Raw genomic sequence first — 23,049 nt, 5'->3', positions numbered from 1 at the left:
CTGCCACCACTATGCTTCACCGTAGGAATGGTATTGGCCAGGTGATGAGCGGTGCCTGGTTTCCTCCAGATGTGAAGCTTGGCAGGTCGCAGTGGTGGGTAGTATATGGGGCTTTGGTGACAAAACGGAAGGCACTGTGATGGACTATCTAATTTGCTGAGTAGAGTGTTGGAGGCTATTTTGTAAATGACATCGCCGAAGTCAAGGATCAGTAGAATAGTCCGTTTTATGAGGGTATGTTTAGCGGCATGGGTGAAGGAGGCTTTGTTGCGAAATAGGAAGCCGATTCTAGATTTAATGTTGGATTATAGAGATGCCTAATGTCAGTCTTGAAGGAGAGTTTAGTCTAACCAGACACCTAGGTATTTGTAGTTGTCCACATATTCTAAGTCAGAACCGTCCAGAGTAGTGATGATAGTCAGGCTGGCAGCTGCGGGCAGTGATCGGTTGAAAAGCATGCATTTAGTTTTATTAGCATTTAAGAGCAGTTGGAGGCCACGGAAGGAGTGTTGTATGGCATTGAAGCTCGTCTGGAGGTTTGTTAACAGTGTCCAAAGAAGGGCCAGAAGTATACAGAATTGAGTTGTCTGCGTAGAGGTGGATCAGAGAATCACCAGCAGCAAGAGCGACATGTACAGTATGTGGAATGTGTGTTTCGAGCACACGGCTGACGAAACACAATTACGTTTTTCCTTCAGGTTTCCTTCAATTTTCTGCAATGTTGCAAACTAGCATCTGGACTAACTCTCTGCAAACTGTGTCCTTCCCAGTCTGACAACAATGACGAACATATCATAGCACCAACGGGCGTGTGTGGGGGAGGGTTCTTTAAATGTAACATCCAATCATAATCTTTGTACCATTCAAAGGCGTGAGAGCGAAGTGATTTTGGAGGTATGGCAACGTGGGACTACTAATAAGCTAACGTATGGAATTGTTTTAAGATGGTCATACCAAGGATCATTTTGCTCTTTGATTTAGAATTGTAGAACCCCTGTAGATATATTAAAAAAAATTAAAAAATCATACAAAAAAAGTATTGGACGAAACATTGAATTTGGCCTTACTGCTATTAGCCCATAGAAACACATTTAATAACATATTCACACATGGAAAAACAGATAGGTAAACATGTCATCAAAAGGAAGTATGTTTTGAAGTGTTTATCCTATATTTGAGAGATATATAAGAACGTTCAGAAAAAAAAGTACAATCATTTTTATCCTGGAATTACCTGTATACCTAAATGGCCTTTCACATTAATTTTTCTGCCCAGGATTTTAAAAATTATTTGTTTATTATGCCTCGAGTGGATCATGGGGGAGCCTCAAGCGGAGAAATTATTATATTTTATGCCCAGCTCAAGAGGCCCCTTGATGATGTGAGGCCTGAGGCGATTGCCTCGTCTGCCAAATGGTAAGTCTGCCATTGTGAATGGGACACATTGGTAGAAGGCAACAAATTAAATTGTATTTTTACTTCAGAGACTTGAATCAGATTAAATCAAATAAGGGCATATGGTATAGCTCAGTTAGTCTCCATTGTCTAGTCAGGGTCATAGTGAACATCCCAGATGGCACCCTATTCCCTACAGTGCACTACTTTTGACCAGAGCCCTCAAAAGTAGTGCAGTATATAGGGGATAGGGTGCCATTTGGGATGCAGATCCATCTAGCCAGAGCGGTTGATTCATGTAGCCCACATCCCATTTCAATCCCCAGCAGTGTCAGATTAAGTGTCCTCATTAACACAGCTAGCGACTGTACGTGACAATGTGAAGGCTAAGCCACATAGGATTTATTACACCTCCCGCTGAATTTATGATACACTCTCATCTATGATATTAACCAGCGAGAAAGAGGGGAGAGACAGACAGAGGGAGAGAGAGCGGGGAGAGAGAAAGAGGAAAGAGGGGGTGGGAAGAAAGAAACCGAGTGAGAGGGGATAGAGAATGGTTTAGCCATTCAGTGCCATCTAGTGGACTTGCTAGGGCAGTTCAGTGTCTTACTCAGAAGGCACCAACTCAAGGTCGGATTTATATCTCACTGTAAATGTCAACTATAACAGTTTCACTTGTAAAATAGATCATAAAAACCTCTGAGCATAGTAGCCTTGGACTGTGCAAAACGAAGGCTGCGAGGTCTTATGAACCACTTTATATGGTAAAGAGTGTTTCAGGGGTATAGAAAAGCAGATGGAAGTCTGTATTTGGAGGTAACCAAAACACATGGTTTGAGTCATGTAGGTGGAGTAGACTAAGGTAACACCCAAACATCATATTCAACGCATTGGACTGGTAATTCAAATGAGATGTGCAGGCTGAGGCTTGAACAGAGAGCAAACGTAAAATGACATTCAACATATGAAGGACCTTCCACTGGATCCTGGCAGACCTTATCGGCCATTCAGTGCCAGACCTTATCGGTCTGACTGGATCCAGTGGAAAATGTTAGACATGGCTTAAAACCTGAATCATAAACAGATATGTGGAGAGAGGCTGTGTCACACTGACCCTGTTGGTTGGCCTGTGAGATAATCAGCCTTGAGCTAGGTAAACATACTTTGACAGACAGACATAGATAGTGAGACAGAAAGAGAGAGAGGAATACAGAGATAGCAAGAGAGTAGCAAGGGCACAGTGCCTCTGGTGACTCATTCTGATCCACATTCCACGTCAGCCGTTTCAACTTCAAACTCCCACTCTGTGCAATTCAACAAAGTCCTGTGTTCTCTGATGACCTCCAACTCTCTCTCTGCTGTCTGGGCTCTAACGCCTGGGATACGTCCCAAATGGAACCCTACTCCCTCCCACTCCTCTTTCTATTCTGGTTAGGGCCAGTTTGCGCTGTTCTGTGAAGGGAGTAGTACACAGCGTTGTATGAGATCTTCCGTTTCTTGGAAATTCCTCGCATGGAATAGCCTTCATTTCTCAGAACAAGAATAGACTGACGAATTTGAGAAGAAAGAGTCTTTGTTTCTGGACATTTTGAGCCTGTAATCAAACCCACAAATGCTGTTGCTCCAGATACTCAACTAGTCTTAAGAAGGACCGTTTTATTGCTTCTTTAATCAGAACAGTTTCCAGCACAGGTAAACATAACCCTTTTTCAGTTTTCTAATGATCAATTAGCCTTTTCAAATGATAAACTTGGATTAGCTTACACAACGTGCCATTGGAACACAGGAGTGATGGTTTCTGATAATGGGCTTCTGTGCACCTATGTAGATGTTCAATTGAAAATAATCAGCCATTTCCAGCTACAATAGTCATTTACAACATTAACAATGTCTACGCTGTATTTCCGATCAACAATGTTATTTTAATGGACAAAAAAGGTGTTTTTCTTTCAAAAACTGACATTTCTAAGTGACCCCAAACTTTAGAACGGTAGTATATATAGATAAATAAAAAGTGCATTCAGACACCTTGAATTTTTCCACATTTTGTTCATTACAGACTTATTCTAAAATGGATTAAATAGTTTTCCCCTCATCAATCTACGCACAATTCCCCATAATGACAAAGCAAAAATAGGTTTTTAGAAATGTTTGCAAAACTATTACAAATAAAAAAAACTGAAATAGCACATTTATGCTATTACTCAGTACTTTGTTGAAGCACCTTTGTCAGCCTCGAGTCTTCTTGGGTATGACGCCACAAGCTTGCCACACCTGTATCCCATTCTTCTCTGCAAATCCTCTCAAGCTCTGTCAGGTTGGATGTGGAGTGTTGCTGCACAGCTATTTTCCGGTTTCCAAATGATAAAAATGCAAACTACACAATCTTGAGCTTTGCATACATTATTGAAGACAAAGTATTGAACATAGATACAAAATCTGACACCTCACAATCGTTTTATAGGTTAACATTCTTTTGTTAGATAATCGAAGAGTGCTATAAAATAATATAATGTAATGTACAGACAGAGAGAAATTTGGTTCCAGCCCTTTGAATATCATAATTAGCAGCAGGTGGTTGAAAAACAAAGACATTGCAGAATAAAAAAGGTAAGAGCTAATTTGGCAAAACTACAAAACTGTACAATAAAATCAAAATCAGATGTAAACTATGTAGCATTATTGTAGGCTATTCAGTGATAAAAACCATTGACTGAGAAAACACATTCTCCCAAAACAGTCAATGCCATAAGTGTACTATGCCTTAAATCTAGACAAACAATTAGACTAGTACATGTGAGACAACGATTTGCTAAATATGTGAAAATATACACTCCAGTTATATTAGCAAAAAACAAAAGTGTTACAATTCAGTGCAACATTGCACAAAAACAAATATTGTTGCCTGCACTGGAGAAGGCTATATCAGTCTGCAAATATAGGACTATTAAAGGCCCAGTGCACTTCTGTCAAGAATACATTTTTCTTCCACTTTTTTATTATTATTATTTTTTAAATTCAGGGGGTGCAGCAGCACCTTTACTTCCCACGGCTATTCATTTTATTTTACCTTTATTTAACTAGTTAAGTCAGTTAAGAACAAATTCTTATTTACAATGAAGACCAAACCCTAACCCGGACGACGCTGGGCCAATTGTGCGCCGCCCTATGGGACTTCTAATCATGGTCGGTTGTGATACAGCCTGGAAACGAACCAGGGTCTGTAGTAACGCCTCTAGCACTGAGATGCTATGCTTGAAAATATGGAGAGTGGTACTCAGTAATGTTTCAGGCAAATCCAATAACACTTTGTATTCAGGACAAAATGTTAATTGCTTAGCCATTTTCTTTGCAGTATTACTTTAGTACCTTGTTATAAACAGGATGCATGTTTTGGAATAATTTTTATTCTGTACAGGCTTCCTTTTCAGACTATCAATTAGGTTAGTATTGTGGAGTAACTACAATGTTGTTGATCCGTGCTCAGTTTTCTCCTACCAACTCTTTAACCATTTTAAATTCACCATTGGCCTCATGGCGTAATCCCTGAGCGGTTTCCTTCCTCTCCGGCAACTGAGTAAGGAAGGACGCCTGTATCTTTGTAGCGACTGGGTGTATTGATACCCCATCCAAAGTGTAATTAATAACTTCACCATGCTCAAAGGGATATTCAATGTCTGCTGTTTTATTTTTACGCATCTACCAATAGGTTCCCTTATAGCCCTTAACGGAAAGGTTGCAAGTTCAAATCCCCGAGCTGACAAGGTTCAAATCTGTCGTTCTGCCCCTGAACAGGCAGTTAACCCACTGTTCCTAGGCCGTCATTGAACTGACTTGCCTAGTTAAATAAAGGTTAAAAAAATAAAAACTTGAACACAAGGTCAAATCTGACCTGGAGTTGCTTACCAAGATGACAGTGGATGTTCCAGAGTGGCCGAGTTACAGTGTTGACTTAAATCTACTTGAAAAACTATGGCAAGACCTGAAAATGGTTGTCTAGCAATGATCAACAACCAATTTGAACAGAGCTTGAATAATTTAGAAAATAATAAAATGGGCAAATGTTGCACAATCCAGGTATGGAAAGCTCTCCAGAAAGACTCACAGCTGTAAACGCATCCAAAGTTGCTTCTACAAAGTATTGACCCAGGGGTGTGAATACTTTTGTCATTGAGATATTTATGCATTTAAATGTTCAATATATTTGCAAACATTTCTAAAAACATGTTTTCACATTCTTATTATTGTGTGTAGAGGCTCTCCTGGGTCAGCAAGCTGGAGCTTGTTGATAGAAAACCACTGGTGCATAACAGATCAGAGGGTAGCATACAACTTAACACCAGACAACTGCAGCCTTAGCTCCTTATTTTGAGTTGTCTATGATCAGAGGGTCATAAAGTGAGTATAACTGCATAGCGTAATTCAAGGTGGACTGTGAATAGTTATGAAACCTGATCTTTCATCATAGCACTACACACAGCAGGCCTACCATACGCTCAACAAAAAGCGTACCTTGTGACACAGAAGGCTCCTCTACTGATCCCGATTACAGACTTAAAGGACCAAAGGCCTTTTCATTGGCCTCCAATCCTCCACTTGAAAACAAAGAGGAAGTAAATTCCCATCTCAAGTCTTTCAGCTGGACTGAATGGCATCCACCGCAGGAAAGCTGGATCAATAACGGTTTCAAAGTGCTTAAAGCAACTTAAATGGAAAGGGAGAATAAATTCATAGCATCACTAACAGTCTGACAGTAATAAGATAGAATTGCTCCCAAGCATTGTGAAATCAATTACATTGTTTCTACCATGTGTTCAAATAACTTGGAAGTTTCAACACTTCCCACTTGGCAAAAACAGGTTGAGTCAACCTTGTTTCCATGCCATTTCAACTCCAAAAAATGTCATATGAAGACGTCAAATCAACGTGGGAAACTGATTGGATATGAAAAAAAAGTATTTTTGGTTCTGATCTCCTTGGTTCTGATCTTCAATGGAAGATAATTTCATATTTAAAAATATATATTTTTTTTTAAATCACCCAAATTCTAAACCAAATCCAATGACATGGTGACATTTTTTGTCGATTTCACATTGAATTCGCATGAGTTAAAAACTAAATGTAAATCAAAACTAGACGTTGAACTGACATCTTTGCCCAGTTGGTTGCAGGCAGCTTTACATGTACGTTAAGGGTTAAAGCAGACGAACTGTAAAACCTCCTTGGCTACTTCGGCATGATAAGAGGATTAAGACAGAAATATTTAGCCTAACCAGGGGTAGCAATCTGGCCAGTTACTCAATAGATCATGTAATACCATACTCTGTTAGTTCAGCATATTCATATAATGCCTGGGGTAAAAACCCTTAAGTATGTGTAACAACAGACTTGGCCTATGCCACAAAAAAACAAACACTTGTAACATCAGACTATACCGAATTGTGTCAGTCATTCTGCACTGTAGTAGTTGATTTGCTCTTTGTCGGGTGTACTTAGAGGCTATTCTTCAGCCAAACAGATTTGACATGGGTCTGGATTTAAATGAGCTTTTCCTGGACCCGTTAAGCTCCTCTGTCTCACAGTGTGCTGGGAACGAAGTGCTGTGAACTATCTGCGAAGATCTGAAGCAGATCTTCTGAAGTTTGGGTCTCATCTTGCTAAGGGATGATTTCCTTCGCAAGGGTTTCTGTCTGGCCTGCCCTGCTCCATCACCTGTGTCCTCCTCACTGTGATTGTGCAGTTTGAGGGGCATCAGATTAGACTGGAGAACTTTAGACAACCGCCAATGCCCCCCATCGTCCGTGTTCTCTGAGTCCGAGTCGGCGCCACCACCCGCCCCGATGATGTCACGGATATCAACGGCCACACTGTTCGTAAGATACTGACACGCCCTTTTCCCATTGTAATCTCTGGCCTCTACGTCTGCGTCATAGGCTCCTACCAGTAACTTCACCACTTCGACATGGTTGTGCATTGCTGCTAGATGTAGTGGTGTGTAGCCGGCACTTGACCGGGCATTGATGTTGATGGGTACTGTGTGTTTTTTGGCAAAGTTCACGATAAGTGCCAGCAGTTCTTGTTTGCCTTGCTTGGCAGCCCAGTGCAGGCAGGTGAACCCAGTCACAAAATCTTTCTTCATGGCAAGGTTCGGTTCACAGGAAAGGAGGCGGTGGAGACTCTCCCATTGGCCGTCGGATGCACACATCATCCATTCGTGTTCCAACGGGTCCAGAGTGACTGAAGCTCTGTCTTCGTCTGTAGCAGAAGAAACCACAGAGACAGAGTCACTGTCGCTCCGGGCACAGTCCCTGTACTTTGTAGACAGGTAGACAGAGTTCCTCAACACCATGCTGCGTCGCACCTGGGGGGAGCTGTTCATCATGAGCTCAATAAAGTTGTTATGGCTACTTTTAGGTGTGTTGCTGTCACTCCCCGATTTGCTCAGTAGCGAATCATAATTATGGCCTTCGTCTGCCCCGTCCTCTGATGAAGGGTGACTGGACAGCAGGCTGTCCTGTGCATTAGTTGGGAATTGACGTCCGGGTAAGTGGAACATAGAGCCATCCCCGGCTGTAGGTAAAGGTGACGTCTCAATCACTGCAATTTGCGGTATGTCATGCGGTTGCAATGTCTGAAGGTCCTCCTTGGTCAATTTCTGCTCTCCATTGCCACCAAGACCTAACGCATTTCCCATAATGTCTGGTAAACTATTGTTCTGAACTACAGACCTTGTTGACGCAGCTCTTTCTATAATGTTACCTTCCAATATAATTCCTGAAATGTCAGGCGGTCTCACTCCTGCGGCATTGTCAGTTCCGTAACCCGAGCCAGGTGAAATTTCTTGTTGTGCCTCCTCGTTTGCAGTGGTTTCACAAGAGCGCACACCCCCAGCAGAAGATGCTGACAGATGCAGTTGTGGTGTACAATCGTCTATCAAGTTCTTATATGATTTTGATAGGACAGGGGTGCTGCTATCTTGTTCCAAAAAGGTGCCTGTTTCGTTGACATTGCACGCGCTGTCTTTTTCCACTCGATACTTGTTTTTTAAACACACACATTTCACTCCATTCTCCAACTTTACAAATGCGACGTTGTCCACGTATCCCTTGAATTTCTCCCGAACAATTGCTTTCTTGTCAGGGTCTTCCGGGAAAACAGCTTTGAAATAGTCAATGAATTCCTGTTTTTTCACTCTCCCTCCTCGCTCGGTCAGAAATTGTACGACCTCTTCTTGGGTGCACTCGGTCGCCATTACGTTAGATTAGCTGGTTAAAACAAATACATACAAGTCGCCTTCGGCAAACAACTAATATACCTAAAAAGTATCTTCCCTTTTATATGTTTATAAATGAGCTGTAGTTGAATCAGCCCGTACATTTACGGTTTTCACCTGCCAGTCGGTTGTCCCATCACATCATCCTCACAGACCTTGTTGTGCTTCTTTGATACAGAATATACATTAACAGAACCGTTACCCCACCCAGAGTTGAGTCGGGAAGGACCCTCTTTTGCAAGCAGACCTGTCTATCCGTTTTATTTATACGGCAACAGCGATCCACCCCAGAGATGTTAGAGAAAGGAGGAGATAGGAATCATGTTGGGCAATGAATGTAGGAACGTATCACTAACCCAATATAGACCAGAGCCTGTCGTTTCCAATGGGAGAAAATGAATCATGGTGGGAAGAACAAGCGAGGAGGTAGCATATATTTGCATATTTTCGTTAGAGAATTTTATACATCCGGTTTAATATCTGTCTCATTGTTCTGTGGTATAATGCAGCCTTCAAGACACATGGGAACTCAGAAAAATACGCGATCAAATTGTTTGTTGATTTAAATAGGCAAGTCAGCTAAGAACAAATTCGTATTTACAATGACGGCCTAGGAACAGTGGGTTAACTGCCCTGTACAGGGGCAGAATGACAGATTTTTACATTGTCAGCTCGGGGATTCGATCTAGCAACCTTTCGGTTACTGGCCCAACCACAAGGCTACCTTGCCACCTCCAATCAATGAAGTCAGTAATCTTAAGGTCGGAAAGTCAGAGCTCGAGACAGAGTTGGAATTCCGAGTTCGATGGCTATTCAGATCAATTTTTCCAGTCTGAGCTTGTTTTTTCACTCGAGTTCCCAGTTGCTTTGAAAGCGTTTAAATCAGTCGGATATTTGAGTTCCCAGTTGTCTTGAACGCGGCATAACGCCCCAACAGCAGACTGTCAAACGACCGCGTTCACTTGTAATGCGGCATCACGTGGTTGCAAACTAATCTTCTCATAATCCCTTCACAAAATCAGGGTGATTTAAGAAACCTGCCTATGTTCCTTAAAAGTACGTAATGTAATTCCAAAGCTTTACGATATTTCAGAGAACAAGTTAATTCTCACATATCGGAAAATACTTATTGTTCACTAAATTCATGCTAATGTTGTTTTTGAGCTAGCGCCCAGTCGACTCCCATTCACTGTTTGTCCCAGAATCCCAGGAATGCACCGCGCGGCCCATAGTCGAAACATGGGCAACGTACACAATGAACGTTATACGATTCCAATGACGTTTTCCATCTCCTCAAATGTATCTCTGTCCACGCCTCTTAGCAACCACTACGTTGGGAAACTGTGACCCTTGAAACGCCATTTTGGAATCTAAAATTGGCGGCCCTTCAGTCAAAGTCGCGCAAAAAACCAAAATGTCTACTTAGTTTCACACTATGTATGTCCAACGAATTTCCGGAAAATTGGTTTATACCATTCATTCTATGGGGGTCGCTATATGGTAAACAAACAATCTTGCAGTTCAAAATAACTACTATGTACTCAGAATTTGATAAATACATATCACAAAATCAGAACATGTAGTACCTCATATATTTGTAAGATATATCGTTTATATTGTTAAACACAAACTGTCAGTCGTCTATCCCCAGCCATGGAAAAAGTTTGCAAGCCTACATTCCTTTCATGGCTACGTAGGTAGTCGATTTTTCAAAGTTTTTAGTTGAGGCTATTTTCTTTACAACTTGCTAGTATTTGTAGCTATTAGCTCCTGTATTCCGAGATGACTACGTCGGATATTGCTCAGGGGGTAATTGTTGTTTAATTTCAACGCTAAATAATGTATATTTACAGTTGTAAAACTTACGGCACCTTTAGCTTGCTATAGTTAGCATGGTTATGTTCCAGGTCGTCTTTACTGCTGTCGCGCTGCGTAATCCTGAAAGGTAAAAAATGTATCTTGGCGTTGTGATATCTGACCGACTGCACAGCAGGATTGCAATAAGACGACCTGGAACTGATTCAGTAACTTTTTCACTATCCAGGTGGCTATGTGGCTAACAGCGTAGCTCCAGCCAGAGTTTCTAAAAAGTAGGGTTTTACTGCCGGAGCTTGTTTACGCCCTTTGAGCAAGAATGAATATATGAAATACATATAGACCACAATTAGCCATAATCTGTCTAGCTAGTTTGCCAACGCATGGGTTAGTTTGCCGATGTGGCAGCCAGTGAAAGTTAACTTTGTGTGCTAGCTACAAAATCTAGTCAAATGTATGCTGCTTAAACTGATTTGCCATCTATCTCCAGCCTTTCCAGGTCTATCCACAATCTGTGTCAGTAAAGAAAGGTACAGGTCAGGTAGGGTGTCATTCATAGAAATAGATAAATGTTTGTGTGTACTGTAGACACATTTAGCCTTGTATGGGTAAGTAGTGTACAGACAATGAAAACATAGGAATAGAAGATTATGTACCTAGTTAACCAGTTCAAGCTGTAGACAGTCAGATAGAATCATATACTGAGTTGGTCTAATGTTAGGCTGTCTCTCCCTATACCAGGACAAAAATGCCCGGCCCCTGTCCTTGTCTGGCCATGTTGGCTTTGACAGCCTACCTCACCAGCTGGTCAACAAATCAACATGTCAAGGTTTCTGCTTCAATATCCTCTGTATTGGTGAGTATCGTTGTGATGTTACATTAAAAGTTCAGCCAGTAGACCAGTATCCCTTTTTTAGATGGGGGAAAAAATGTTGGCCCATTTCCTCTAAATTCATTTCTAAAATGTATTCTGGATTTATGCCCAGAATCCTCAATGTCTTTGGAACTCTAAAATGTTTTATTTATTTTTTTTTTCATTTTCCAAAGCAAGATTAGCAAACAATATTTCCTTCACTATGCAGGCGAAACTGGTATAGGCAAATCCACCCTAATGGACACACTGTTCAACACTAACTTTGAGAACTTTGAGTCGTCTCACTTCGAGCCCAAGGTGAAGCTGCGAGCGCAGACCTATGACCTGCAGGAGAGCAATGTGCGACTCAAGCTGACCATCGTCAACACAGTGGGCTTTGGGGACCAGATGAACAAGCAGGAGAGGTGAGAGAAGTGCAGTCATGATATACCTGGGTCGTATTCATTAGGCACCAAACCTAACAGCCTACCTGAACGTGTCCAATAACTTAATTAAGAAACCCTTGTTTTAGTGTTCAGTTTCAAACGTTTTGCTACAGTAGCCTATGCCCGAATGAATATGACCCTGATGCTGAATGACAAAACAAAGCACATTATTATGTCTTTCTATCCACCACAAATCACTTGTTTTACCACATATGCTACACAACTTCTGATGGAATATGTCCTCTCTGAATGTTTCCATTGGCAGCTACCAGCATGTTGTGGACTACATTGACACCCAGTTCGAGTCGTATCTACAGGAGGAGTTGAAGATCAAGCGGTCCCTTCACAACTACCACGACTCCCGTATCCATGCCTGTCTCTACTTCATCGCCCCTTCAGGACACTCTCTCAAGTCCCTAGACCTGGTCACCATGAAGAAACTGGACAGCAAGGTGAGGGCCTAAAACTAAAAGAAGCTGTCACTATTGCATTTTCTCTCTTTTGATTTTGTTTCTGGCAGTTATACAGCATTAGTTATATAGCATTAGTCTATAAATATAAACTTTTTCATAATTGTTGTTGTTGTGTTTAAATGTATAATTCCGTTTTGAATTTTATTTAGTGTTTTATGGAGTATTTGGGCAGTTTAAGAAGTGTCATGGCGGTTGGTAAAACTGGGATTTGCATGATGAGTAATTACTACTGTTAGTGTGGCAGAACTGAACAAGTCAGACAGAGCATAATGTTGACATTGGGCAATCACAGAAGTCTGTCCTGACTGTGCTTTAGTTGTATGTATTTTTTTTAACCTTTGTTGTTAACTGACTTGTCTAGTTAAACTAATTCTTGACAGTCTACCCCGGGCAAACTCTAACGACGCTGGGCCAATTGAGCGCCTCCCTATGGGACTCCCAATCACGGCCGGGTTTGTGATACAGCCTGTTATCGAACCTGGGTCTGTAGGGATGGCTATAGCACTGAGATGCAGTGCCTAAGACCGCTGCGCCACTCGGGAGCCCCATAAGTCGTGTTCTACAGTACTGTTCTTTCACAAAAGGGAATTTGTTTCTACTTGTAGTATGAATATGATGTCCTGTTTGATTCTTGAGGGAATGTCAATTCTGAAAGAAAATGTATTATTTATAAGACAAACTGTGTACTTTTTGTAGGTCAACATCATTCCTGTCATCGCCAAAGCAGACACCATCTCCAAGAGCGAGCTCCACAAGTTTAAGATCAAGATCATGAGTGAGTTGGTCAGTAACGGTGTCCAGATCTACCAGTTCCCTACCGACGACGAGACAGTCTCCAAGATCAACACTGCCATGAATGTGAGTTGTAGAACACTCCCTTAGTATCTTTCAGGATCTCTGCCAAATTCCATTCCTCACAGTGGTGAATTTGACTGTGCTAGACAGTGCACCTCTGTGAGTATGGCTACATGCACACAGTAACACGATTATTGTGGATAGTTTGATGAAAAAATGTACATGTTTTGCAAGAAGAACAATTTCCCTAATGGACTACCTGATAGAACTTTGATCAATACAGAAAACATACAATCAAAATAAATGTTCCACGACAGTGACATGTTTTTTTTCTTCCCCCCGACAGAGTTCGGACTTCTAAAGTTTGTATGAGAACTACTTCAAATATTCCTACGTTCATTTTTTTCCCCAAACTCACTTCACTCACGCTAAAGAGGGAGGCTCGCTTGGCTGGTGCTAGCACATGCGCAGATAACTTATTCATACCTCACCTAGTCCTCTCTGATTTAGAAGATACTGTTGCACAAACTACATGCTGATTTAGGCCTACCACAGCACTGGTATCAGGGTGTATTAGCTAGCTATGTTCTCTGACTCAGTACATTTATTAGCTAGCCAGTGGCTAACAAAAACATTTGCAGACAGTAATATATACAGACTAATAGTTGTCATTATAGAACGCTTGTGGATGTGACAAATTCAATTGTTTTATTTTGATTAATATTAAGAAGCAAAGTGGAAAGCAGCATCGTTATCATCAACATATTGATGAGAGGGAGGGAGAGTGACGAGTCGCATATCACATTTAACAAACCAAACATTGAAATAACGTTATAGAAGTAAACGGTCCATCCATCAGTACCGGTATATAGTAAATTAGAATATACCGCCCAACCCTATCGTATGCTTCAATTTTGACCGTACTCCGATTAAGATATGCAGAGTAAGGTGTTTACATGACTGATGCAATACTTATCCTACTGCCGAAATCTGTTTAATATTGAGTGTGCATGTAAATGTACTCAGTGTCTTCTATGATCTGTCAGGGTATCCTGCCTTTTGCTGTTGTGGGGAGCTCAGAGGAGGTGAAGATTGGAAATAAAATGGTCAAAGCTCGGCAGTATCCCTGGGGTGTGGTGCAAGGTAGGTAAACCTGTTTGACCATGTAGGCTTCAGGCTTACAGCGTTCTTTCTTTGAAGTGAAGTGTCTATGGCTCTGCAGTACAAATGCCAGGGGGGGTAAAGGTATGTCTGCCTGTCCTTGTTTCAGTGGAGAATGAGAACCACTGTGACTTTGTGAAGCTGAGGGAGATGCTGATCTGTGTGAACATGGAGGACCTGAGGGAGCAGACCCACACGCGCCACTACGAGCTCTACCGCCGCTGCAAACTGGAGGAGATGGGATTCACGGACACAAACCCAGAGAGCAAGCCAGTCAGGTACGGAGAGAGCAGTGTGTGCGCGTACAGTTATCATTTTGGGCCTGTGATAACTAGATAAGCTGCATAGATTGAAAAGGTCTGTGAAAAAACATTTAACATTGTACAGCGAGAGGAGGCTGTATATTTGTATTAAATTGTGTCTGCAGCCTGCAGGAGACCTATGAAGCCAAGCGTCACGAGTTCCTGGGAGACTTGCAGCGGAGAGAGGAGGAGATGAGGCAGATGTTTGTCCAGAGAGTCAAGGAAAAGGAGACTGAGCTGAAGGAAGCCGAGCGAGAGGTACTGAACACACACACACACACACACACACACACACACACACACACACACACACACACACACACACACACACACACACACACACACACACACACACACACACACACACACACACACACACACACAGTGTCCTACTGTGACAGCATGCTATACAGGTCAGCAAGAGACATATAGGCCTAGACATGGCTTTCAGACTCATGATTTGTAACAAAAAAATGTAGTGGAAGTCATCACAGAAAAACCATCTTCAATGATCTTTCATAATAAATTAATGTATTGTTGATTGAAGAGATCCATGTGAGAAGTGTCTTTGGGTTTTAGAAAAGCACTATAAATTCGAGGTAGTAAAAACACTGACGTTTGACGTTTTCCCTCAGTTGCAAGGTAAGTTTGAGCAGCTGAAGAGACTGCACTCGGAGGAGAAGAGCAAGCTGGATGAGAAGAGAAGGTCTCTAGAGGACGAGATTAACACCTTCAGCAAGAAGAAAGCAGCTGCCGAGCTGCTCCAAGGCCAGTCCTTCAACACTAACGCCAACCTCAAGAAGGACAAAGACCGTAAAAAGTAAGACACAAGTTTTGATACTTAATCACACAGGCCTAAATGGTTGCAAAAAGAACAAAGACCGCAAGAAGTATGATATTGTAAAATATGTTTCAGGACAGCTGTTTAATTCCTTTCAAGATGTTTATTCCTGAAATGTTTTGGGACAGCTCAAAGCTCTATTACACATTGTCAATCACATTCAATCATAACTTATTTCCCCTATTCAAACTTTATTTCCCCTCTCAATTTCATGTTGCATTTGCAGAGACTAACAAAAATGAATGTACACCAGAATGATATATTTTGTGTGTGGACTGCAGGTGTTATACAGCCATTTTAGTTAATCAGTGTGATTGCATTTCTGATTGACAGGAGTCCAGAAATGGAAGCTAAGGATGTTAACTTGACTTGTGACGAGGCTACTAACCAAAACCACAACTGTTGCTTCAGAAACCTGTGAAGTCAGTGAGACGATAGGGAGGGACATAGGGTATAAAGAAAATTTCAGTTTGTGTTTTTAGATAAGAGGAAACTATTGATTTGACAGTTGATAGGAAAGCTTAGTTAAGGAGTATAGATGTGTTGACACATTTTGCCAATTGAGTGATTTTTATATTTCCTCTTTCTCATTGGTTCTCCTTTAGCTCTGGGTTCATGTGAAGAAATAAATGGACAAAGACCCCCTCACATCAGTCAGAAGACAAATAAATACAAAAATGGAATACATTCACCGATAGTCGTCGTTGTGTGCCTTATTAGTCAAATCACAAATGTTAGTTAAATTCCAGCCAGAGTATTTGATAAGGCTCTTTAAGACTGGTAACCCTTTTGTATTACTTTTCACTTCTACAGCTAGAGGGCGCCAAATGATCAAGGTCATCCTTTGAAAATACTGTACTTTACACCAAACAGAAATACAATTTGTTTGACATTCAAGATGTATTTAATTGTCCAATCTCGGAATTCGTTTTCTTACCGGGTTGCCTTGAGTATTCATTTTAAATGTGATATCAGATAATTTTTTGTAAACCTTCACTTAATTCTGCAGATAGCAGAATATATATTTGCATGTCTTTTAAATATGCTATTCACCAGTAGTGTGTGTTTTATATAGCTTGATATTTATTCCATGCATTATTATTGTAGACTCGTGGGTTTCTGGATGGATTCCATGTTTAGAAATACATAGCTCTGATCCAGGACATTAGTACACGTTCTTCGCCTCATGTTACATTAGTGGAGGAACGCGCGCCAACGACCTGGACCAGAGCGAAGTTATACCCACCGCGTGTTACATTCCAATTACTGAGGTATTATTGATATGACTTTTTAAAAACACTTATTTTCTGCATTTTTATGTGCCTTACTAGTATTTTATTCAAATGCTAAAGAATGAAGCAGCTGCTGACATGGGAATTCATTTTTGAGGAGTGAAACCATGTTTTTTTTTTGTTGCTCAATGATCTAAATGGAACACTAGGTCAAGTGGTTTTGACTTTGTAAAGAACCGTTGTGCGTGTGGCATGATAATTACCAAACTTTTTCTCCCCCCCCCTTTCAGAATGGATAGCTTTGAAAATAACTCTTAACTGCAATATTTTTGTCCACAGCTTTTTTCTTAACTCTCATATGAACTGAGGTTTGTTCTTAGGTGTAGAGAAAGAAGGGTTTATATCACTAAAAAATAAAACGGATGTTTTTTCATACATACATGTCATGTTGTTATTTCACTTGTACTAATGAATTGAGATCTTGTTGTTGGAAGACGTCTTAATTCATGTTAATTTACATATCAAAAGTAGAACGCCATAAAATCACTCCAAATCAAATACACAAAACATAAAGGCATTGTTAATTACAAAGCACCGGTGTTACTCTGCTCTTGACTCTAGTGACCTCAGAACAGGCATGATGTCATCCAGACAGTCAACATCTGTAAGATCAACCAAAATAGATGTACTAATAACCACATGATCAGTAAACGATTTCAAACAAATGCATTATTGGATGGTAATAACATTTCCCTACCTAGAGTCTGGAGCAGCTTCTGAACCAAAAAGTAGAATGCAGGGAAGAACACATCATGTTCCTTTAGCTTCAGAATAATACTGACCAACACACATATTTAACGCCAGGCAATAGGCAAATTTTATGACATTAACAACATTACTCAGAATAAAACAAAATAAATTCTGCTGCTTGTACCTGTCAATATCACTGGTTCCCAGGAGGACGTGGAGCTCGTGGCCGGACGTGGCTTCTGGGGAGTTGACCAGACTGGCTACCTGGTTTACCACCTCACTAAGGGGTGCTCTGTCATCTGAAATTAAATTGTTAGAAGTGGGAAAGGAATTACATCCCTCAACCAAGTATACTGAACAAAAATATAAACGCAATGTTTCATGAGCTGAAATAAAATATCACAGAAATGTTCCACACACACTTCTTATTTCTCTCAAATTTTGTGCGCACATTTGTTTACATCCCTGTTAGTGAGCATTTCTCCTTTGCCAAGATAATCCATCCACCTGACCAGTGTGGCATATCAAGAAGCTGATTAAACACCATGATCATTATACAGGTGCACCTTAAAATGGGAAGTTATGCATCTGGTGGCACAGATACCTTATCTATATTCCCAGTCATGTGAAATCCAGAGATTAAGGCCTAATTAATTTATTTCAATTGAATGATTTTGTTGCATTTTAATTTTTGTTCAGTGTTATGTTCTGGAGAACATGAATTGACCAGTACAGTATGTGCCAATGGTGCTGTAGAATAGCTCAAATGAGTTGTAGACAGACAGTCCTACCCAGGGCCAGGATGTCCCTGAGGTTCCTCATAGCGGTGGTCATCTCCCCAAGCCTGGTGTAGACCTCGTTCATACGTGGATACACTCCGCTGAGGGAGGTTATATCAAACAGCTTCTGGAAGTGGGACACCATGGACTGGAGTGTGTTCCTAGTGGGGCTCCTCAGCAACTGGTTAGAGTTGGTTTCACATAGAGTTAGGCTTTCACCTATACACAACTTTTCATACATTTTTTGTAAAGAAAAGTAATTGGAGAATATCGCTGTATCACAAACATTGTACATGAGAAATGATCTGAGGTATGTTTTGCCTCATCTAAAGTTGAGATGTAGTTTCCATGGTTACTCCATCCACTGCTGTAAGCCAGGACTACCAACCTTATCCTCCCCAGAGTTGGTCTCCTCTAGCAGACTGTCCACCAGTAGCATAAGGTCCTCCACTCGAACACTTTCCATAAGACTAGTAGCGCCTGCTGGCTGCCATGGTAACAGTCTCAGTATCAACTTACTCAGGACACAGTGCAAGTCCTAAGCACACAGAGAGAGACAGACAAGTAAAGAGGGTCTCTAGACAATGATAAACAGATGTGGTTAAAGAAGCCTATTCTAGCCATACATATCACAGACAACAGATGTTGTAGATATGAAGAGTTCTTAAACTCTTTCAATGACAGGGCAAGTTGACACTGGACTATTGGACCTGGCTCCATACATGTTTGATGCGCTTTAAAGACAGCTCTCACCTTCAGTGAAGCCAGTTGGTCAGCCCACATCTCCAGAGTGGAGAGGAGTTCGTCAAACTCGACCATCTCTGAGGCCCTGTTGGACAGGGGATGGCTGGTTGTTGGCCTCGGTCTATGGAGCCTCAGTGGATCCCCGGAAGTAGTCAAAACCGCTCTGATGTCATTCTGTGGCTCAGTTGGTAGAGCATGGCGCTTGTAACGCCAGGGTAGTGGGTTCGATTCCCGGGACCACCCATACGTAGAATGTATGCACACATGACTGTAAGTCGCTTTGGATAAAAGCGTCAGCTAAATGGCATATATTATTCAGAACCTGAAAGTCAGGTAAGATAAATAGTCCAACAAAGTCTGAATCAAAAATGTAAAGTGAGTTGATACTCGCTCCCGCTTTAGACGAGGGGAGATAAACGGAGTACCTTCTCGTGTCTGGCAGCCAAGGCCCTTGCCTTCGCCACCTCCTGGTTACTCAGAGCAGCCCTCCCCTCTTCTTTAAACTCCTGAGCAGACCTGGGGTGGAGGTAAAGGAGATATGACTACCAATAGGACAGGCAGCATTCTAGGTTAAGGTAAGGAAGGGGTTAACTAGGAGGTTAAGCTGTGGTGCTTGTCATATCCAAGAAGAATGACAGTCATTTTTCCCCACTTCATGTTACTCTGCTGAATAAGTCTGTCCATGCATCTCAGTTGTTCTTTGTAGGACTTCAGCTCTTTCACTGTGGGTCTAGATTCTAAGTCTTGCTCCAACTGCTGAATTTCATTCCTAAGCTCCTCCCTCTGAGCTTTGGTGTCCATTAACTGTTCCTGATAGGACTATTGGGGAGAAGTAAGATTCAGAACTAAGATCATGGAATGAAGGGGAAGAGGAACAGTTGTTACACTGTTCAAGACAAGTCATCCAGAACCATGAAGAGTTCTGGTGTTCATCATGTTAAAAAAGTACAGGAAGTCACCTTCAGGAGAGCTTTGTGATTGGGGGAGACCCCGGTGGTGCTCTGCGATTGGTCAGATGTTTGTGATCCCCAGAATCTGCTTTGAGGGACCTGAGGGAAGAAGTAAAGGTTGGTTAGTGACATCCGTCTACTTTTCTTTAGTCTTACAGTGAGAAAGGGTGTTGTCATAAAAATTATGCAAAACATTGAAAATAAGATTGTCTATACAATATTTACTCGACATCATCGCAGAGCTGTTCCATTTGGGCCTCATAGATGTCAATTACATCCAACACCCTGATGGAAAAGAAAGGTCTTTGAAATCCTATAACTTCTAGCCATAAATCTGTAATCATTTAGTTAACCAAGGTTTGGGATTAGTACATATCAAACAGAAGATCTTTTGCAGGAAATAATGGTTAAGAGAATATACATAATTATTCAAGTGATCAACTGGGCAATATTAAATATAAAATCCAACTTTCAATCATATATTGATTCGTCAGATACATCAATAACCTATCCTAGAAAAACATAGTCAAAAACCATCAATTATCTTTCCAGGAGAGAAGCTAAAGTGAGGTAGCCTGGAATCCGAACGGATGTTTTGGGAAAAAATACCATATCAGATTGAATTCCAGGCTAAAGAGAGGGTCTCTGACAGACAGGCTTAACATGGTGATAGATTGATGTTCAGGCCAGGTGATCTCCCTCTGTCACGCCCCAATGGTTAACACTTGCTGGCTGAGCAGCTGGTGTAAGCCGGCCCCGTGTCTACCTCTTACCCCAAAAAGATGAAGAATCGAGATAAGCAAGTAAATAAACACACACACACACACACACACACACACACACACACACACACACACACACACACACACACACACACACACACACACACACACACACACACACACACACACACACACACACACACAAAGCCCCGCTGCCTTGCCACCCAATTATTTTCCAAACCACGTTACCATCCTCTGTCTCACTGTATTAGGCTTACTACTCATGTCCACTAAGACTATTGTGTGACAACAGCTGGCAGGTACATGATCATGGGTCTATATTATTAGGTAGATGGATGAACAACAGTCCTGCCAAAAACATATTTCTTTCTGACATGGAGATTATTCTAATAAATCATATAAGGTGATGGGTGCGATGGAGGAATGTTTTGAGAGGTTAGAAATAGGATCAAGTAACTAGGGGTTAAAAAATATTAGTCTTCAAGAAGTGAGGTTTCCTACATACTGGAAAAGCAATGTACTGCCTGTACGTGAGTGTCTAAAATGATAAATATAACTAATTAATATTAATTTTATAACTACTTACTTAAGTTGGTTGTTGGACTCAATGAGCTCCTGAATCAAGGTATGTCTCCTCTCCAAGTCTGTAAGCATCGTCCTGATGTCACATTCTAAAGTAGAATATCTTATTGTCCATTTTCTTTCCAGTTCTTTTTACTTATAGGCCTATATTGTTTGGGTACCATGACCACTGCCTCACTAAATAACATTGAGAAAACTAGCCAGAAACATTAAGACCCTGGCTGGCAGCCTACTGGAAATAGAAGAGCCAGTAAGTAGAATAGGAGCAATGCATGCGCCGAATGGTTTCCCTTTGGGAAAAGGCTCATCACAAAGAGGGGGGAGTTTGAGTGCTAACTTAGACGAGACAATACACACCTAGAGCCAATAATTATTCATTATTTGCACACACAGAAACACAAGACAGACAGTAAAATGTTCAGCAATCTAAAGCATTAACACTCCTCCTTATAGACTTGTTCAACATGATCCAAGAAGTGAGTTAAGACATTTAGCTAAGATATGCCAGTTCAGAATGTTACAGCAAGAAGATGATACAAAAACGTACTAAACCATTACCTGCAAGGTTCTTATTCGCGACGGGATCGGCAAAGTGAACCGGCTTGAACCCATGGTGCTGGAGGAGACTGTTCACAGCATCCCACTCTGTCTGCTCCTGCTGATAGGTCCAAACACACAGCAACACCACCAAATCACACAGTCCATTACAATACAACACACAAAGGATGTAGTATGATGCAGATTGTTCCCAATTATTAAAAAAATTCATACAATGTTTAATATGAGATCTACCTGAAACAGGCTGTAGGTCCACAGAAACACGTATGTCTCGTCTCTTGAATGAAACACAGCATTTGTGTTCTCCCTATCCATTTCCTCAGTGTGTTATACACTTTAGGCTATACACACCACCCTGTCTGTTCCTGACGAGATAAAGAAATTCTAAGCGTTCCTCTCGCTCCATCTTCTATTTGACAGAAGGCTGTCGGTGTGTCAGCCTCCTACTGTACCCTCCCCCCAGTCAACGTTATATGGGGTTATCGAATTACTTGGTCCCCCTTTGAGACCACCATGACAACACACAAACACACATAGTTGTAATACCTGTGTCATCACTTCTCCACCTGCAGGAGTGAAAATAGGTTAGTTTACTCGCTAGCTGAGGTAGCAGTGATGTTGAACACATAGGCTACCTAGATGATAACTATCTACTGTTAGCTAGCTAGCAATCTACGTTGCTAACTAGTTAGGCAAGTTTTGCATGTTCCACAAAACAAAAGATAGGTTTCCTACAATAACGTTTGGCCATAACATATGCACCATGTATGTGCTTGTTGTGATGATTGGTTTCTCCAAAAATGTCAGTTCCCAAATTTCAAACCAAACGCGCGGAAGTAAAGTAGTTTATTGTGGACGGTTTCAACCAATAAAATAAAGCAACATGTCGGGGATAGTTCATGATGGATTTTGATTGGTCAAGACAGATTTTTCTCAGACATGGGCGAGTTTGGTTTCTGAGTTCCAGTAACCTAACACATCAACCTTAAAAATACGTTCCATATCATTTTATTGCAGTCGAATATGACAAAGAATAGTTTGGGAATTAAAGCTATTATGATTACTGAGCTTTTTACTATTGAAAGCAAGATGCAATGAGCATCTTGACCCACGATATGTCAAACTTGCTTCAGTTGAATAAAGCCATCTGCTATAAATCTCAAAATAACCTTATCTCAAAATGAAAACGTCTGTACAGGAGGTTAGTGGCACCTTAATTGGTCAGGACAGGTTTGTGGTAATGACTGGAGCAGTATTATTGGAACAATATAAATACAACATGCAACAATTTCAAACATTTTACTGAGTTACAGTTCATATAAGAAAACCAGTCAGTATCTGGTGTGACCACTGT

At 41.2% G+C, this 23,049-nt stretch overlaps 4 protein-coding genes across 10 annotated transcripts; 1 reads left to right on the top strand and 3 right to left on the bottom strand.

Moving 5' to 3' along the window:
* Positions 1 to 1,062: 1,062 nt before the first annotated feature.
* Positions 1,063 to 10,020, bottom strand: LOC118363720 (ankyrin repeat domain-containing protein SOWAHC-like). Its single transcript, XM_052488535.1, has one exon. The coding sequence runs from the start codon at positions 8,648 to 8,650 to the stop codon at positions 6,905 to 6,907; it is 1,746 nt and encodes a 581-aa protein (XP_052344495.1). The 5' UTR covers positions 8,651 to 10,020; the 3' UTR covers positions 1,063 to 6,904.
* Positions 10,021 to 10,150: 130 nt separating this feature from the next.
* Positions 10,151 to 17,024, top strand: LOC118363721 (septin-10-like). Of its 5 annotated transcripts, none has more exons than XM_052488536.1 (11): positions 10,298 to 10,480; positions 10,977 to 11,027; positions 11,228 to 11,342; positions 11,569 to 11,764; positions 12,051 to 12,237; positions 12,955 to 13,116; positions 14,100 to 14,196; positions 14,324 to 14,492; positions 14,642 to 14,774; positions 15,152 to 15,336; positions 15,691 to 16,044. In XM_052488536.1, the coding sequence occupies exons 1-11, from the start codon at positions 10,454 to 10,456 to the stop codon at positions 15,776 to 15,778; spliced, it is 1,410 nt and encodes a 469-aa protein (XP_052344496.1). In that variant the 5' UTR covers positions 10,298 to 10,453; the 3' UTR covers positions 15,779 to 16,044. The 5 variants fall into 5 exon arrangements, with proteins under 5 accessions (XP_052344498.1, XP_052344496.1, XP_052344497.1 ...); XM_035744868.2 differs by having other exon boundaries at positions 10,316 to 10,480; positions 15,963 to 17,024; XM_052488538.1 differs by lacking the exons at positions 10,298 to 10,480; positions 10,977 to 11,027 and adding an exon at positions 10,151 to 10,171.
* A 108-nt stretch (positions 17,025 to 17,132) lies between these two features.
* Positions 17,133 to 19,031, bottom strand: LOC127906115 (centrosomal protein of 70 kDa-like). The gene is made up of 4 exons (XM_052488540.1): positions 18,872 to 19,031; positions 18,507 to 18,656; positions 18,131 to 18,299; positions 17,133 to 17,638 (listed from the first exon to the last, which is right to left on the bottom strand). The coding sequence occupies exons 1-4, from the start codon at positions 18,935 to 18,937 to the stop codon at positions 17,400 to 17,402; spliced, it is 624 nt and encodes a 207-aa protein (XP_052344500.1). The 5' UTR covers positions 18,938 to 19,031; the 3' UTR covers positions 17,133 to 17,399.
* Positions 19,032 to 19,216: 185 nt separating this feature from the next.
* LOC118363722 (centrosomal protein of 70 kDa-like) lies at positions 19,217 to 22,511 on the bottom strand. Of its 3 annotated transcripts, none has more exons than XR_008086643.1 (6): positions 21,930 to 22,511; positions 21,696 to 21,795; positions 21,142 to 21,199; positions 20,029 to 20,097; positions 19,822 to 19,911; positions 19,217 to 19,681 (listed from the first exon to the last, which is right to left on the bottom strand). XR_008086643.1 is itself a non-coding variant. In XM_052486986.1 (6 exons), exons 1-5 carry the CDS (start codon positions 22,008 to 22,010, stop codon positions 19,824 to 19,826), a joined length of 387 nt encoding a protein of 128 aa, XP_052342946.1. In that variant the 5' UTR covers positions 22,011 to 22,511; the 3' UTR covers positions 19,217 to 19,681; positions 19,822 to 19,823. The 3 variants fall into 3 exon arrangements, 2 of the variants coding, with proteins under 2 accessions (XP_052342946.1, XP_052342945.1); XM_052486986.1 differs by having other exon boundaries at positions 20,038 to 20,097; XM_052486985.1 differs by lacking the exons at positions 21,696 to 21,795; positions 21,930 to 22,511 and having other exon boundaries at positions 19,217 to 19,378; positions 19,515 to 19,681; positions 19,822 to 20,097; positions 21,142 to 21,299.
* Between the last annotated feature and the right edge of the window lie 538 nt (positions 22,512 to 23,049).

This window comes from Oncorhynchus keta, chromosome 30 (assembly GCF_023373465.1).
Source record: "Oncorhynchus keta strain PuntledgeMale-10-30-2019 chromosome 30, Oket_V2, whole genome shotgun sequence".
In the NCBI taxonomy this organism is placed as follows: Eukaryota; Metazoa; Chordata; class Actinopteri; order Salmoniformes; family Salmonidae; genus Oncorhynchus; species Oncorhynchus keta.
The sequence above is the reverse complement of the archived record's forward strand: the minus strand, read 5'-3'. Positions and strand labels throughout refer to the sequence as shown.